The sequence below is a fragment of the Salmo salar genome, chromosome 17 (assembly GCF_965601325.2).
Source record: "Salmo salar chromosome 17, fSalSal1, whole genome shotgun sequence".
NCBI classification, from domain to species: Eukaryota; Metazoa; Chordata; class Actinopteri; order Salmoniformes; family Salmonidae; genus Salmo; species Salmo salar.
The window spans coordinates 48902252-48916354 of NC_138307.1; the positions used below are offsets into that span (position 1 = coordinate 48902252).

At 41.7% G+C, this 14103-nt stretch overlaps 1 protein-coding gene across 1 annotated transcript; it reads right to left on the minus strand.

The window, feature by feature from the left end:
- Positions 1-16: 16 nt before the first annotated feature.
- parp12b (poly (ADP-ribose) polymerase family, member 12b) lies at positions 17-13132 on the minus strand. Its single transcript, XM_014152861.3, has 8 exons — positions 12751-13132; positions 12203-12338; positions 10632-10896; positions 8683-8778; positions 6559-6685; positions 1389-1557; positions 917-1037; positions 17-686 (listed from the first exon to the last, which is right to left on the minus strand). The coding sequence occupies exons 1-8, from the start codon at positions 13065-13067 to the stop codon at positions 586-588; spliced, it is 1332 nt and encodes a 443-aa protein (XP_014008336.1). The 5' UTR covers positions 13068-13132; the 3' UTR covers positions 17-585.
- Positions 13133-14103: the final 971 nt, after the last annotated feature.

Genomic DNA, 14103 nt, shown 5'->3' on the forward strand with positions numbered 1-14103 from the left:
CTATTCCACAAATAAACATGGCAGACCAGTCTATAGTTTATTACATCTTTACACAAATATAGAGATGCATGCTAGGAAATAGAGTTATATACTACAGACCGCGATTAACTCATAACTTGATAGATATTCTAAATGTTAAAATATACAGGAAATAAAAAAACGTACTTCCTCATTTGTCTACAGTCAGACAGTTTGTACATAAAAGACGAGTTGTACCTAGATATTGATTACTTGCTTACAGAAAACGTAAAAACAGACTTCAGTTGAGGGCACCAGGTTTTCCAATGAACCCCCAAAAAATGATTGCAAACAAAATGCATATTATATCAGTAACATTATTTGAAATGATCAACACACTGATTTCCTGTTGCTGGCTCTTCATGGCTGTATCTGGTAGTCATCCCTGTGGTATCGAGTGATTTACATACTGTGTTGTATTGGGGTGACTGTCGGCCAGTCCAATTTATCCCCACTCACCAGATCCAGAGTAAAGGTACTACATTCATTCAGAGAGGAACAGATCTGCCCATTTATTCCTCCCATTTATTTTCTCTCCCTTCCTTCCTTCTCTCTCTCTCTCTCTCTCTACGGTGCAGTCTTGTTCTCCACTTCCATGACGGAGATGAAGCGTGGTCGGCGACGCACCCTCCTCTTGGTGTTGTGTTTGGGGTTCCGCTGGTACATGTCTGCAGGAAGGTTTGAAAGTGGAGGACAAGTTGATGAGGAGAGGGGCAGAGGAGATGAGGGTAGGGCAGAGAAAGGAAGGGTACAATAAAGAGAAGGAAGGGAGAGGTCAAAGATGAATGACTCCTTGTCCTGGTCACTGCATGTTTTGATATAAACATATTGATCAGGTTTATTTATTAGACAGCTATTTCAGTGCAGGTGCATGTTGGGGATATAATAAGAGCTTTACCTTGAAAACTGAGGTAGTAGTTGCGGTGACCTTTCATAATGGTGACCTCAGCAGATCTGTCTGCCAGGTACGCTTCTTCCAGCTCCCGGGACGAGAGGGATGTCGTACGCTGTTTATCGTCCTGACCGCAACACCAATACATATTTTAGCCGGGATTCAATCCAAGGCGTTTTATAGAGCAGCACACTGGACAGCCGACAATGCGCCTTTCAATGGTAATTTCCCCGACATTCGCGGAGATAGCATTCACGGTAAACGCTGTGCATGTCGGCTCATGCTAAATTAAAACTCTAGAGTAACGTGCTGCTCTATAGAGCGCCTTGCATTGAATCTTGTCCCTTATCAATACTGAATGCTCTAAAACCATAACTCAACCACAACAACTTAACATCACTGAATCCTCTCAACCACATCTCAACCACAAAACAACCACCACAAAGCTCAATGCCTCCCCTTCTCCCTCCAGACTCACGGGTCTTCCAAACTCAATCCAGTTCTCGTGGTCGCCCTTGTAGTACCACACCCACTCAGTGGTCAGGATGTAGTGAGCCGGCTTTGTTACTGAGGAAACCGTGGACAGGCGCCGCACGGGGTCCGACTCCTGTGTCATCGTTAGGAAGTCTACTGGCCGAGAGCCCGGGCTGAGAGAGAGAGAGAGGGAGACATTCATGAATTGTTTTAATTTTACAGTCAGACTTTACGGTATGTTGCCTGTAAAAAAAAATCTGCTAATGTTTATTGGAACCCAGTTCATACAGTTCTATTTTTACCACATTCTTACTTGGATAAGCCTTTTATATCTCGCGTGCACATGCCGGCAAGTTAAAGAGAGAGAGTGCATGTGGGCCGATATGGGTGGACGACAGTGGCGGTCGATGCCGTTTAAGACGAGGGAGGACGTTTTTTACTTCATTAGCAGGGCTTTATTTCTATTACACCATATTTCACCCAGCTAAATGTAACATCGATAGGTTTAGGATACTACTAGTGCAGAGCGATTAGTGCTTTTTGAGGTAAGTTCAGTTTTGGGTTCAATAATCTTTTTAATAATCACAGTTTTCGATTTCGCATGCTTATGTCTATAACGTGAGCTGCTCAGTATGTGTAAATGACCCTTGTTACTGCAGCTTTTTTGAAAGATATAACGTTATCAATGGAGAACTGCAAAAGTGTTGCTACTGCTCTCGAAAACATTGGTGCCCTGAATGTATTTTATTTCACCTTTATTTAACCAGGTAGGCTAGTTGAGAACAAGTTTTCATTTACAACTGCGACCTGGCCAAGATAAAGCAAAGCAGTGCGACTCAAACAACAACACAGAGTTTCACATGGAATAAAAAAACACAATCAATAACACAATCGAGAAAAAGTCTATATACAGTGTGTGCAAATGAGGTAAGATAAGGGAGGTAGGCAATAAATAGGCCATAGTGGCGAATTAATTACAATTTAGCAATTAAACACCGGAGTGATAGATGTGGAGAAGATGAATGTGCAAGTAGAGATACTGGGGTGCAAAGGAGCAAAAAAACAACAACAAAAAAACACAGTATGGGGATGAGGTAGTTGGATGGGCTGTTGACAGATGGGCTATGTACAGGTGCAGTGATCTGTGAGCTGCTCTGACAGCTGGTGCTTAAAGTTAGTGAGGGAGATATGGGTCTCCAGCTTCAGTGATTTTTGCAATTCATTCCAGTCATTGGTAGCAGAGAACTGGAAGGAAAGGCGGCCAAAGGAGGAATTGGCTGTGGGGATGACCAGTGAGATATACCTGCTGGAGCGCGTGCTACGTACGGGTGGGTGCTGCTATGGTGACCAGTGAGCTGAGATAAGGCGGGACTTTACCTAGGAGAGACTTATAGATGACCTGGAGCCAGTGGGTTTGGCGACGAATATGAAGCGAGGGCCAGTCAACGAGAGCATACATGTTAACCAATTTAGCAGGCGCTATCGACAAAGATCAGAGGGAAAAGTTGTGATGGACTGTGTGAACTGGAGTGACTTGACACAACGGGGCCAAACAAGTTGTAACGGAGTAAAAATGGGTTCCAGTCTGCCGTGAAGCGTTCAATCCATGTATAAGAATCTAGCTTCATTTTTAGATATTATACTGTACATTTCAAATTACATTAGAAAGTTGTTTTCATTGCAAGTTAAAGCGTACTGTTAGCTAGCTTGGGAACAGCAGCTTGCTGGCTCGCTAGCTAACGTTACATGTATGATCTGTGTAGTAATATTATTAGTATCTTAGAAAGCCATTTGCATTGCTAGTTAAAGCCTAATGTTAGCTAGCTAACATTGAACCTAGTTGGTAAGCTTTAGATAGCTGCAGGTTCATACTATAGCATTTCATGCATGGTGGCTAGCTATGACAATCAGTTTGTATTGCTAGTAGTATGGGTTGGGATTATGGTTCATTTTTTTGCTACATGTCTAAACAAAAGACTCCACTTTGCCAGATTACATGACCCATCAAGTTAGCCAGGTGTGTCTGGGAGTGATTACGACATTCTATTTATTGTATTTCATGAACGTGTCTAGACAATAGTGACCAATCCAATTAAGTAGATGTGGCTGGCAGGTGGTTATAGCATTTGTTTCACATGACCCATCAATTTAGACAAGTGTGTCTGTCTGGGTAAGCATCATCTAATAATTATAAAATATTTAGACATTATTTTTTATCTGGACACATTATTTTTGATAACCATTTCACTGTACCGTTTACACCTTCTGTATCCTGTGCATGTGACAAATATACTTAGATTTTATTTGATATAGTGTGTGTTTGCCAGAGACGGTAATGTGAATAACAACATGACCTGCACCAAAGTCAGATTAGGATAAAGGCCAAGGACTAAATAAAGTGTATTTTTACCTGGAGTTTTTCCTTATTGTAGGCCACTACTTTCACCACTTTTAGTCTTAATCTTTGGTTGTTTACTACACTGCCTTACTCACCCTGTTCAGCACATGGCCTCACATGTGAATCATTAAAAAGAGATGGGTGGGGCTATGGCTTAAGAGGGTGCGAACAATAGACAGAGAAAAGGTGTACCAAAACATTCAAGGGACATTTTCTCAAAAGTGAGGTTACAAGTTTATCAACTTTTGAAACAGAAGTACTTTCCCGTTGTTCCTCCACTGCAGTGTATGGTATACCATTTTGTGGCTCTGAGTCTCTACTTTTATCCAAGGTAAAAAAAACACCATTTAAATTTTGCTACATAAGACCGAATCGAGGTGGTCGGTCACATTTCTGTTCAGTGTATTTTATAGAAGGAGACGAACGTATAAAATACAAAGGATAGGACTGGCCGATATTTTTGCGTCATGGCAAAGTGTGGAACCGCTGTCATATAAAAAAGTTTTATTTTGAAACAGAGCCCAAGGTAAGCCCATGCTTTTTTTTTTTTTTTTTTTAAATCCACGTTTCATCACTTTCCTACCCTCACACCGCTTTGTTAGGGAGCAGGGGTAGGGTCTTAGATTGAGAGTATCTTTATCATGAAACCGACTGAAAATAGAAGCAATCTAGATTTTAAAAAGCATGTCTCGTGTTCATATTTCACAACTTCTGCAGGCTTTTGGAGTTAGGCCTATATTTGATTTAGGCTACATTATTGCATGCTAAATGTTTCTATCAGTGATAAATAAGCGAACAAATAGATGAGCTATACCATCTCTACTTATTTTCCCAGCCAGAGAATTAACCAAATATAGCCTACAGACGGAGATTCAGTGAAAGAAAATCACATTGATTAAGACAAGTCACAATCTTTTGGTCTGGTAGGACTAGGCTACTAAACGACTGCAAGTGAAGAGCACAATAATCCACATAACATACTGCCAAAATGTTCTGATCAGTATCAATACATGAGCCAACTAGACAAGACAATTATGAGCAGCACTTACCTCAACTTAGCTAACATTTCCACAGCCTAATTGTAGCCTAACCAACATCCAAATGGAGATTCAGTGAAAATAAAAATCTGACATTGATTGAATTATCAAGAGGCCCCACGCGTGTCTCAAAGCAGCGCAAAACGGTGCTGAAATAGTTGACCACACACGGGTAGGCTATGCTTCAAATGTATTATAACAATGGTGACTTTCGGAGTTTCAGTAAGCAACAATTTGATGCCTTCAATTGCGTTAGCCTACTTTATTCCAATATGTTCATCATTCAGTGATATTATTGTTGAATATTTCCAGGTGTGGTTACGAAAACAGTTAATGTCCTGGGCTTGTTGAAGTGACATGCCTCGCAAAGTTTGGAACGGCTAGGAGGATAGTAGTAAGGGTGCTGCCAAGCTACCATCAAGAGCTTCAAACCTCTTAGGGCTAGGGGGCAGTATTTTCATGGCCGGATGAAAAACGTACCCAATTTAAACAGGTTACTACTCTGTCCTAGAAACTAGAATATGCATAGTATTAGTAGATTTGGATAGAAAACACTCTGAAGTTTCTAAAACTGTTTGAATGGTGTCTGTGAGTATAACAGAACTCATATGAACTTTATCGAACATTTATTGTGGAGCTGGGATTCCTGGGAGTGCCTTCTGATGAAGATAATCAAAGGTAAGTGAATATTTATAATGTAATTTCTTAGTTTTTTTTACTCCAAGATGGCGGGTTTCTGTTTGCTAGTTGTTAGTGTCATCTGGGGTGTACTCAGATTATTGCAAATTGTGCTTTCGCCGTGAACCTTTTTTGAAATCGGACAAAGCGATTACATTTAGGAGAAGTGTATCTATAATTCTGTGCATAACACTTCTATATTGATCAATGTTTACGATGAGAATTTACGTACTGTGTGTGCTCATTGTGCTGATTCACCGGGGGTTTGGAGGGAAAACATTTCTCAACATTACGCGCCAATGTAAAAGGCTGTTTTTGGATATAATATGAACATTATCATTAAACATACATGTATTGTGTAACATAATGTCCTAGGAGTGTCATCTGATGAAGATCGTCAAAGGTTAGTGCTTCATTTAGCTGTGTTTTGGGTTTTTGTGATGCATCTATTTGCTTGGAAAATGGCTGTGTGGTGTTTCTTGTGAAGTTTATGTCCTAACATAATCTAATTTTATGCTTTCGCCGTAAAGCCTTTTTGAAATCGGACAATGTGGTTAGATTAACGAGAAGTTTATCTTTAAAATGGTGTAAAATAGTTGATTGTTTGAGAAAATGGAATTATGAGATATTAGCTGTTTTAAATTTGGTGCTCTGATTTTCCACTGGCTGTTGTCAAACTCAATCCTGTTAACGGGATGAGAATGGGAAGGGGTCCCATAGAGGTTAAAGAAAAACTCCCCAAAACTATATTTTGGTATTTGTTTCATTAGTCGATTGTTGATATAGTCCCAAATTGTTTTGCATGTCAGCAATCAAGTTAAGATATATAACTTCCAAAATACAAAAATAAAGGTGTTTTGGGTGGAATTTTCCTTTAAGAGCATAGTGCATTACGGCGACATTTCATACTAAGCCGTAGGCAGAATTTTACCGCAATCATGACTAGGTTGGTTCGCTGAAATAAAAGTTAGCAGGATGCTAAAGTTGGAGGAAAAATGTCTTGGTTTGAAAGGTGCGTAAGAGTCCACTTTCAATTTTAGTGGGCAGTGGTGAACGCTGACCTGTGTGTGTTCCGGGGGTCACAGAAGGCTCTCTCGATGTCCTCAGTGTGATGCAGGCGTATCCAGCCGTTCCCATCAAACACCTCCCACTTATAGGGCAAGTTAAAATGCACACGGATACACTGGTCTGGGCACACAAACGCATTACACACACAAGCATGAAAGAACCACAACAAAACATACCAAAAGCATAGAAAATATACCAAAAGGGGCGCGCCAAGTCTAGGTCCAAAAGGCTCCTTAACAGCTTCTACACTGAAGCTATAAGACTGTGAACAATTAATCAAATGGCCACCCAGACTATTTACATTGAACCCCCCCTCCCTTTGTTTTTACATTGCTGCTACTCACGGTTAACTATCTATGCAGTCACTTTATCCCTACCTACAGTACAAGTCAAAAGTTTGGACACACCTACTCATTCAAGGGTTCTTCTTTATTTTTACTATTTTCTACATTGTAGAATAATAATGAAGACATCAAAACTATGAAATAACACATATGGAATCATGTAGTAGCCAAGTGTTACACAAATCTAAATATATTTTAGATTCTTCAAAGTAGCCACCCTTTATGACAGCTTTGCACACTCTTGGCATTCTCTCAACCAGCTTCATGATGAATGCTTTTCCAACAGTCTTGAAGGAGTTCCCACATATGCTGAGCACTTGTTGGCTGCTTTTCCTTCACTCTACGGTCCAACTCATCCCAAACCATCTCAATTGGGTTGAGGTTGGGTGATTGTGGAGGCCAGGTCATCTGATGCAGCACTTCATCACTCTCCTTCTTGGTCAAATAGCCCTTACACAGCCTGGAGGTGTTATTGGGTCATTGTCCTGTTGAAAAATAAATGATAGTCCCCCTAAGCGCAAACCAGATGGGATGGCGTATCGCTGCAGAACGATGTGGTAGCCATGCTGGTTAAGTGTGTAAATAATTCACCAACAGTGTCACCAGCAAAGCACCCCATACCATCACACCACCACCTCTATGCTTCACGGTGGGAACCACACATGTGGAGATCATCCGTTCACCTACTCTGCGTCTCACAAAGACAAGGCGGCTGGAACTAAAAATCTCAAATTTGGACTCATCAGACCAAAGGACAGATTTCCACCGGTCTAATGTCCATTGCTCACGTTTCATGTCTCTTCTTCTTATTAGTGTCCTTTAGTAGTGGTTTCTTTGTAGCAATTCGACCATGAAGGCCTGATTCACGCAGTCTCCTCTGAACAGTTGATGTTGAGTTATGACTGTTACTTGAACTCAGTGAAGCATTTATTTGGGCTGCAATCTGAGGTGCAGTTAACTCTACTGAACTTATCCTCTGCAGCAGAGTTAACTGGGTATTCCTTTCCTGTGGCAGTCCTCATGAGAGCCAGTTTCATCATAGTGCTTCATGGCATTTTCCGTTTCTCTTTGCTTTTTTTGAGCTGTTCTTGTCATAATATGGACTTGGTCTTTTACCAAATAGGGCTATCTTCTGTATACCACCCCTACCTTGTCACAACACATCTGATTGGCTCAAACACATTAAGAAGAAAAACTCCACAAATTAACAAGGCACACCTGTTAATTTAAATGCATTCCAGGTACCTCATTTAGCTGGTTGAGAGAATGCCAAGACTGTGCAAAGCTATCATCTAGGCAAAGGGCGGCTACTTTGAAGAATCTCAAAAATATTTTGATTCGTTTAACACTTTTTTGGTTACTACATGACTCCATGTGTTATTTCATAGTTGTTATGTCTTCACTATTATTCTACAATGTAGAAAATAGTAAAAATAAAGAAAAACCCTCGAATGAGTAGGTGTGTCCAAACTTTTGACTGGTACTGTACATATCACCTCGACTAACCTGTACCCACACACATTGACTACCCCCTGTATATAGCCTCCTTATTATTATAAAATTTGATTGTGTTACTTTTTATTTTATTTTTTAACTTTAGTTTATTTAGTAAATATTTTCTTAACTGTTTCACAAACTGCATTGTTGGTTAAGGCTTTGTAAGTCAGCATTTCACGGTAATGTATACACCTGTTGTATTCAGCGCATGTGACAAATACAATTTCAACAGGCAAAAATAAATAAATATATAACATCAAGGAGAAGAGAGCTCACCCTGGAATCTACAGTTCCTGCGTATGAAATGCAGACAAATCTCCTTCCTGTCCTCTTTCTTGATCACAGGACTGGAGACCAGCTCACCTACACGCTCTGATACACACATATACAGAGGGATTATACACATACAGTGAGGGAAAAAAGTATTTGATCCCCTGCTGATTTTGTACGTTTGCCCACTGACAAACAAATGATGAGTCTATAATTTTAATGGTAGGTTTATTTGAACAGTGAGAGACAGAATAACAACAAAAAAATCCAGAAAAACGCATGTCAAAAATGTTATAAATTGATTTGCATTTTAATGAGGGAAATAAGTATTTGACCCCTCTGCAAAACATGACTTAGTACTTGGTGGCAAAACCCTTGTTGGCAATCACAGAGGTCAGATGCTTTTTGTAGTTGGCCACCAGGTTTGCACACATCACAGGAGGGATTTTGTCCCACTCCTCTTTGCAGATCTTCTCCAAGTCATTAAGGTTTCGAGGCTGACGTTTGGCAACTCGAACCTTCAGCTCCCTCCACAGATTTTCTATGGGATTAAGGTCTGGGGACTGGCTAGGCCACTCCAGGACCTTAATGTGCTTCTTCTTGAGCCACTCCTTTGTTGCCTTGGCCGTGTGTTTTGGGTCATTGTCGTGCCTGGAATACCCATCCACGACCCATTTTCAATGCCCTGGCTGAGGGAAAGAGGTTCTCACCCAAGATTTGACGGTACATGGCCCCGTCCATCGTCCCTTTGATGCGGTGAAGTTGTCCTGTCCCCTTAACAGAAAAACACCCCCAAAGCATGTTTCCACCTCCATGTTTGACGGTGGGGATGGAGGTTCTTGGGGTCATAGGCAGCATTCCTCCTCCTCCAAACACGGCGAGTTAAGTTGATGCCAAAGAGCTCCATTTTGGTCTCATCTGACCACAACACTTTCACCCAGTTGTCCTCTGAATCATTCAGATATTCATTGGCAAACTTCAGATGGGCATGTATATGTGCTTTCTTGAGCAAGGGGACCTTGCGGGCGCTGCAGGATTTCAGTCCTTCACGGCGTAGTGTGTTACCAATTGTTTTCTTGGTGACTATGGTCCCAGCTGCCTTCAGATCATTGACAAGATCCTCCCGTGTAGTTCTGGGCTGATTCCTCACCGTTCTCATGATCATTGCAACTCCACGAGGTGAGATCTTGCATGGAGCCCCAGGCCGAGGGAGATTGACAGTTCTTTTGTGTTTCTTCCATTTGCGAATAATCGCACCAACTGTTGTCACCTTCTCACCAAACTGCTTGGCGATGGTCTTGTAGCCCATTCCAGCCTTGTGTAGGTCTACAATCTTGTCCCTGACATCCTTGGAGAGCTCTTTGGTCTTGGCCATGGTGGAGAGTTTGGAATCTGATTGATTGATTGCTTCTGTGGACAGGTGTCTTTTATACAGGTAACAAGCTGAGATTAGGAGCACTCCCTTTAAGAGTGTGCTCCTAATCTCAGCTCGTTACCTGTATAAAAGACACCTTGAGCCAGAAATCTTTCTGATTGAGAGGGGGTCAAATACTTATTTCCCTCAATAAAATGCAAATCAATTTATAACATTTTTGACATGCGTTTTTCTGGATTTTTTTGTTGTTATTCTGTCTCTCGCTGTTCAAATAAACCTACCATTAAAATGATAGACTGATAATTTCTTTGTCAGTGGGCAAACATACAAAATCTGCAGGGGTTCAAATACTTTTTCCCCCCTCACTGTATACTGCAGATCAAGCCAAAAGAACGAACACACACACACACACACACACACACACACACACACACACACACACACACACACACACACACACACACACACACACACACACACACACACACACACACACACACACACACACACACACACACACACACACACACACACACACACACACACACACACACACACTCCAGGGGAGGGATTTATGTACCTTTAGCAATGGAGGGTGTAGTGGGTGTGTTGAGGCGGTGGAGGTTCTGGTAGACGAAGGGAAGGTCGTTGATGATGTCACCGCTGAGGCCCCTCTCCTCCAGCATGCGGCGGCCATGCTGGTCGATGACGTGCTGCCTCTTGCACTTAGGCCCGAACATGCAGTCATCATGCACAAAGTGCATGCACATGTGCACCTTGGTGCAGCCGTCCCTGAAGGTACATGTGCCGTGGGGCCCGGAGCCCTTGTTGTAGTGAGAGCACACCTGACGTCAGGAACACACGGCAACAATGTCAGAGACAATCATCGTGGAAATGCAGTCACACATAGCCAACCAGAGGGGCTGGGTCAAGCAGTTGCCTTTAGAAGGCTTACATGGTCATCGGCCAAAGAAATGATCTAACCTCACACACCAAGAAGTTCTACTTTACCTCTCTGGGTAACGAATACTTCCTGGGGACAAACCCACATCAACAGCGTAAGTTTTTATATTTCCATTTTTTTCTTTATTTTTTCTTTAAAAAAATATAACATTCTTTGTTTGCTCTTTTTTTTGTTCTTTTTTTTTTTTACACACAAGAAGTCCCACAGGTCCAAGGTGGCTTGTCTTCATCTCAGATCACTCTTCACCCACACTGGGCTTTAGGCTGGACGTGGTGGCTTGTCTTCATCTCAGATCACTCTTCACCCACACTGGGCTTTAGGCTGGACGTGGTGGCTTGTCTTCATCTCAGATCACTCTTCACCCACACTGGGCTTTAGGCTGGACGTGGTGGTATTCGCATTGTTTTTTTCTTTTGTCTTCTCAACCTTTTCATTGATTTACTGTGATATTTGTTTAGACTGGATGAGCCAACATTACTCTCGTTAAACTGAACACGTTTTTTCCTTTTTCTTTTTGAGAAACTTGTTTGTCTCTCCAAGGCCTCTGTATAGTTGTCCAATCAGATTACGGGTGCATGTGGTTCGGAGCTGTATCGTCCAATCAGTGTGCAGAATTCCCTTCTCACTGGCACTGAACCTGCCTATAAACTTGTCCAGAATTCCCTTCTCTGGAATGCCAGGATGTAAGCTACTCCTGTCCTTCCCTCTTTGGGGAGATAGAATGAGAGAGAGATAAAAAGAGTGAGAGAGAAAGATAGAGGTCTACGCCTTCTACCCATGAGCTCGTACACAAAGAGCACTCAGAACACTGCTACACTCCCTGAGGGCAGAAACCTGTAATGCAGAAATGTCCCACATTTTACTTAAAGGAGCAAGACTTCATGGAGCAAAAGAGACAAATTCACACACAAAGAGAGCATGAGAAACAGCATTGCGTTTCTACTGTATTCATCTAAGGGAGAAAGGGTATATGAAAGTCTACAAGGGCTTAGGGAGAGGTGCTAGGGATTGGAACTGGGCTCATTTCATAATGGAGACCACCAGGCCTCCTGGATGGTAAGGCTCCATCCAGGTGTGTAGTGGGGCTCTAGTCTGTAGTGGAGCGGCCTGTGCTGAATTAATTTGCTGTGTGTGTTTCTGTGAAGCATTTATTTGGGCTGCAATCTGTTGGTGTGTGTATGTGTTACCTCCGGCAGCAGGGTGGGATCATTCTGCAGCAGTAACAGGAACAGGTCATCCTCGTGCAGCTCATGCAGAGTGCACTCCCTCAGGAGCGTGTAGTTATGCTCTGAACGCACATCATGGGAGAACTTACACTGCTTCCTACAGAGAGAGAACAGCACACACACACAGACCGGAGTAGAGTAGGTAAACAGACAGGAGTGTACCATAAAGACATCAAGCATAATTTTTTTTGTGTGTAGGCTACTGAAAACTCATGATCATGATATGCCTTGTTCCAAATCAAGGAATTTAAGGAAATAGGCAATTCTGCATCATATGGCAATATGTTGTATTTATAATATACCTGATGATAATAATAAAATTTGCTAACACAAGTTTTTCATACATTAGTGGACTAGACTAGAGGATGCAGGTGCTATTTGTCCAGATTGATCAATACAGAATAAAAGGGGGCGTGATAGCTAGCTCATATATGCTATGCTGCTGCTAACTAGACACTCCCCTCTTCAACCTAGCAAAAACTACTCACCACGGTCGAGGTTTCTCTTACCTGCCTTTCCCAAATCTACAGTTTCCATAAACAAAATACTTGCAAAGGTGAAGCTCCTGGCAATCTCTGCAATCTTGCTTTGTGTAATTTTTACATAGTCGCAACGACGTTTTGGCGACAATCACACAGTCGTCCGTCCTCTCTCGGTTCCGCACCGCAACAAACCGAGAACACTTCTTTACGATGTACCAAAAGTCGTCCTCGGTTATTTCAACACGCTGGAATACTTTCCTGTGCAATTGCTGGAGGGCCAGGGAACCTTTGTTGCTGCATAATATACTGGTGGCATGATGAATTACTCTGGAGTAGTTGGACATTGTTGATGCCTCTCATTTGCGGATGGGAAGGCGGAAGCAGCAAAGCAGCAACAGATTGTCAGTGCTAGTAGTTTTACTTTTCTCCACGCAGGGGCGATCGAGTTCAATTCAGAGCATCACAGAAATGCAATGGCGATTGTCGCCCCGTTGTGGATAAAAGTAGAACGTGTTCTGATTCAAAATCTCAAGCATTCTATTTTCAATAATATGTTACCAATATGGCACACAATCAGTTTTGGCCCCTATATTATACTATTGATAAACATTATTGGTCGTTGTGGTGTAATTCACATGCATTGCTTGCTGTTTGGGGTTTTAGGCTGGGTTTCTGTACAGCACTTTGAGATATCAGCTGATGTACGAAGGGCTATATAAATACATTTGATTTGATTGTCCCCTCTCTCTGGGTCTGTGGTCACTGATTATTTCATCCATCTGTGACTGATTAACAGCGTGAGAGATGAAAATGTGGTCAGTGCTATCCAGTACCCTTGGGACGTCCCTACCCTAACCTTAACAATAACCATTACCTTCTTCTTGCCTGTGTGGCAAAAATGTGCTGTGTAAGGTTTTAGAAGATTACATTTTTTCTAGAGTATTGAAATCAGCCAATAATAGTTCATGTCAAATGCTGCTAACACTCACCCCAGCAAATCTGAAGGGTGTTCAAGGATACTTTAACAGCCAAATTGTGTTACATTGGGTGTTTGTTTGCATGTTTTGTACGGTAAATTCAGGTGTTTTTATTATTTTTTTATTCAAAATACAGATTAACAATGTACAATCTTACATCATACAAAACAGAACGCAGGTATTAAGGACAAAATAAATGGTAAGTCCAGGTGGTATTTCGTTCCCATGGCATAGGGATGACATGACACTCTCTACAACTTGGTAAGTACCGAAATATTAACACAGCTCTATCCAACGAAAATTATGGAATGAAACTATTTATTTTCATATTTCCATTCAAGTGTTTCTGTATCTACTTGTAGTTTTGAACCAGTCCAAGCCAGAAGAGGCCGCTAGAGGTTCG

Bases quoted from the DNA above. Each gene is read 5' to 3' on its own strand.
- parp12b (XM_014152861.3), bottom strand. From the start codon at position 13,067: ATGTCCAACTACTCCAGAGTAATTCATCATGCCACCAGTATATTATGC. The intron at 8,779-10,631 runs GTACATAAATCC...TGTGTGTATCAG, and splicing joins TACACCCTCCATTGCTAAAG to AGCGTGTAGGTGAGCTGGTC. The intron at 6,686-8,682 runs GTGAGCTCTCTT...TTGTGTGCCCAG, and splicing joins CAGGAACTGTAGATTCCAGG to ACCAGTGTATCCGTGTGCAT.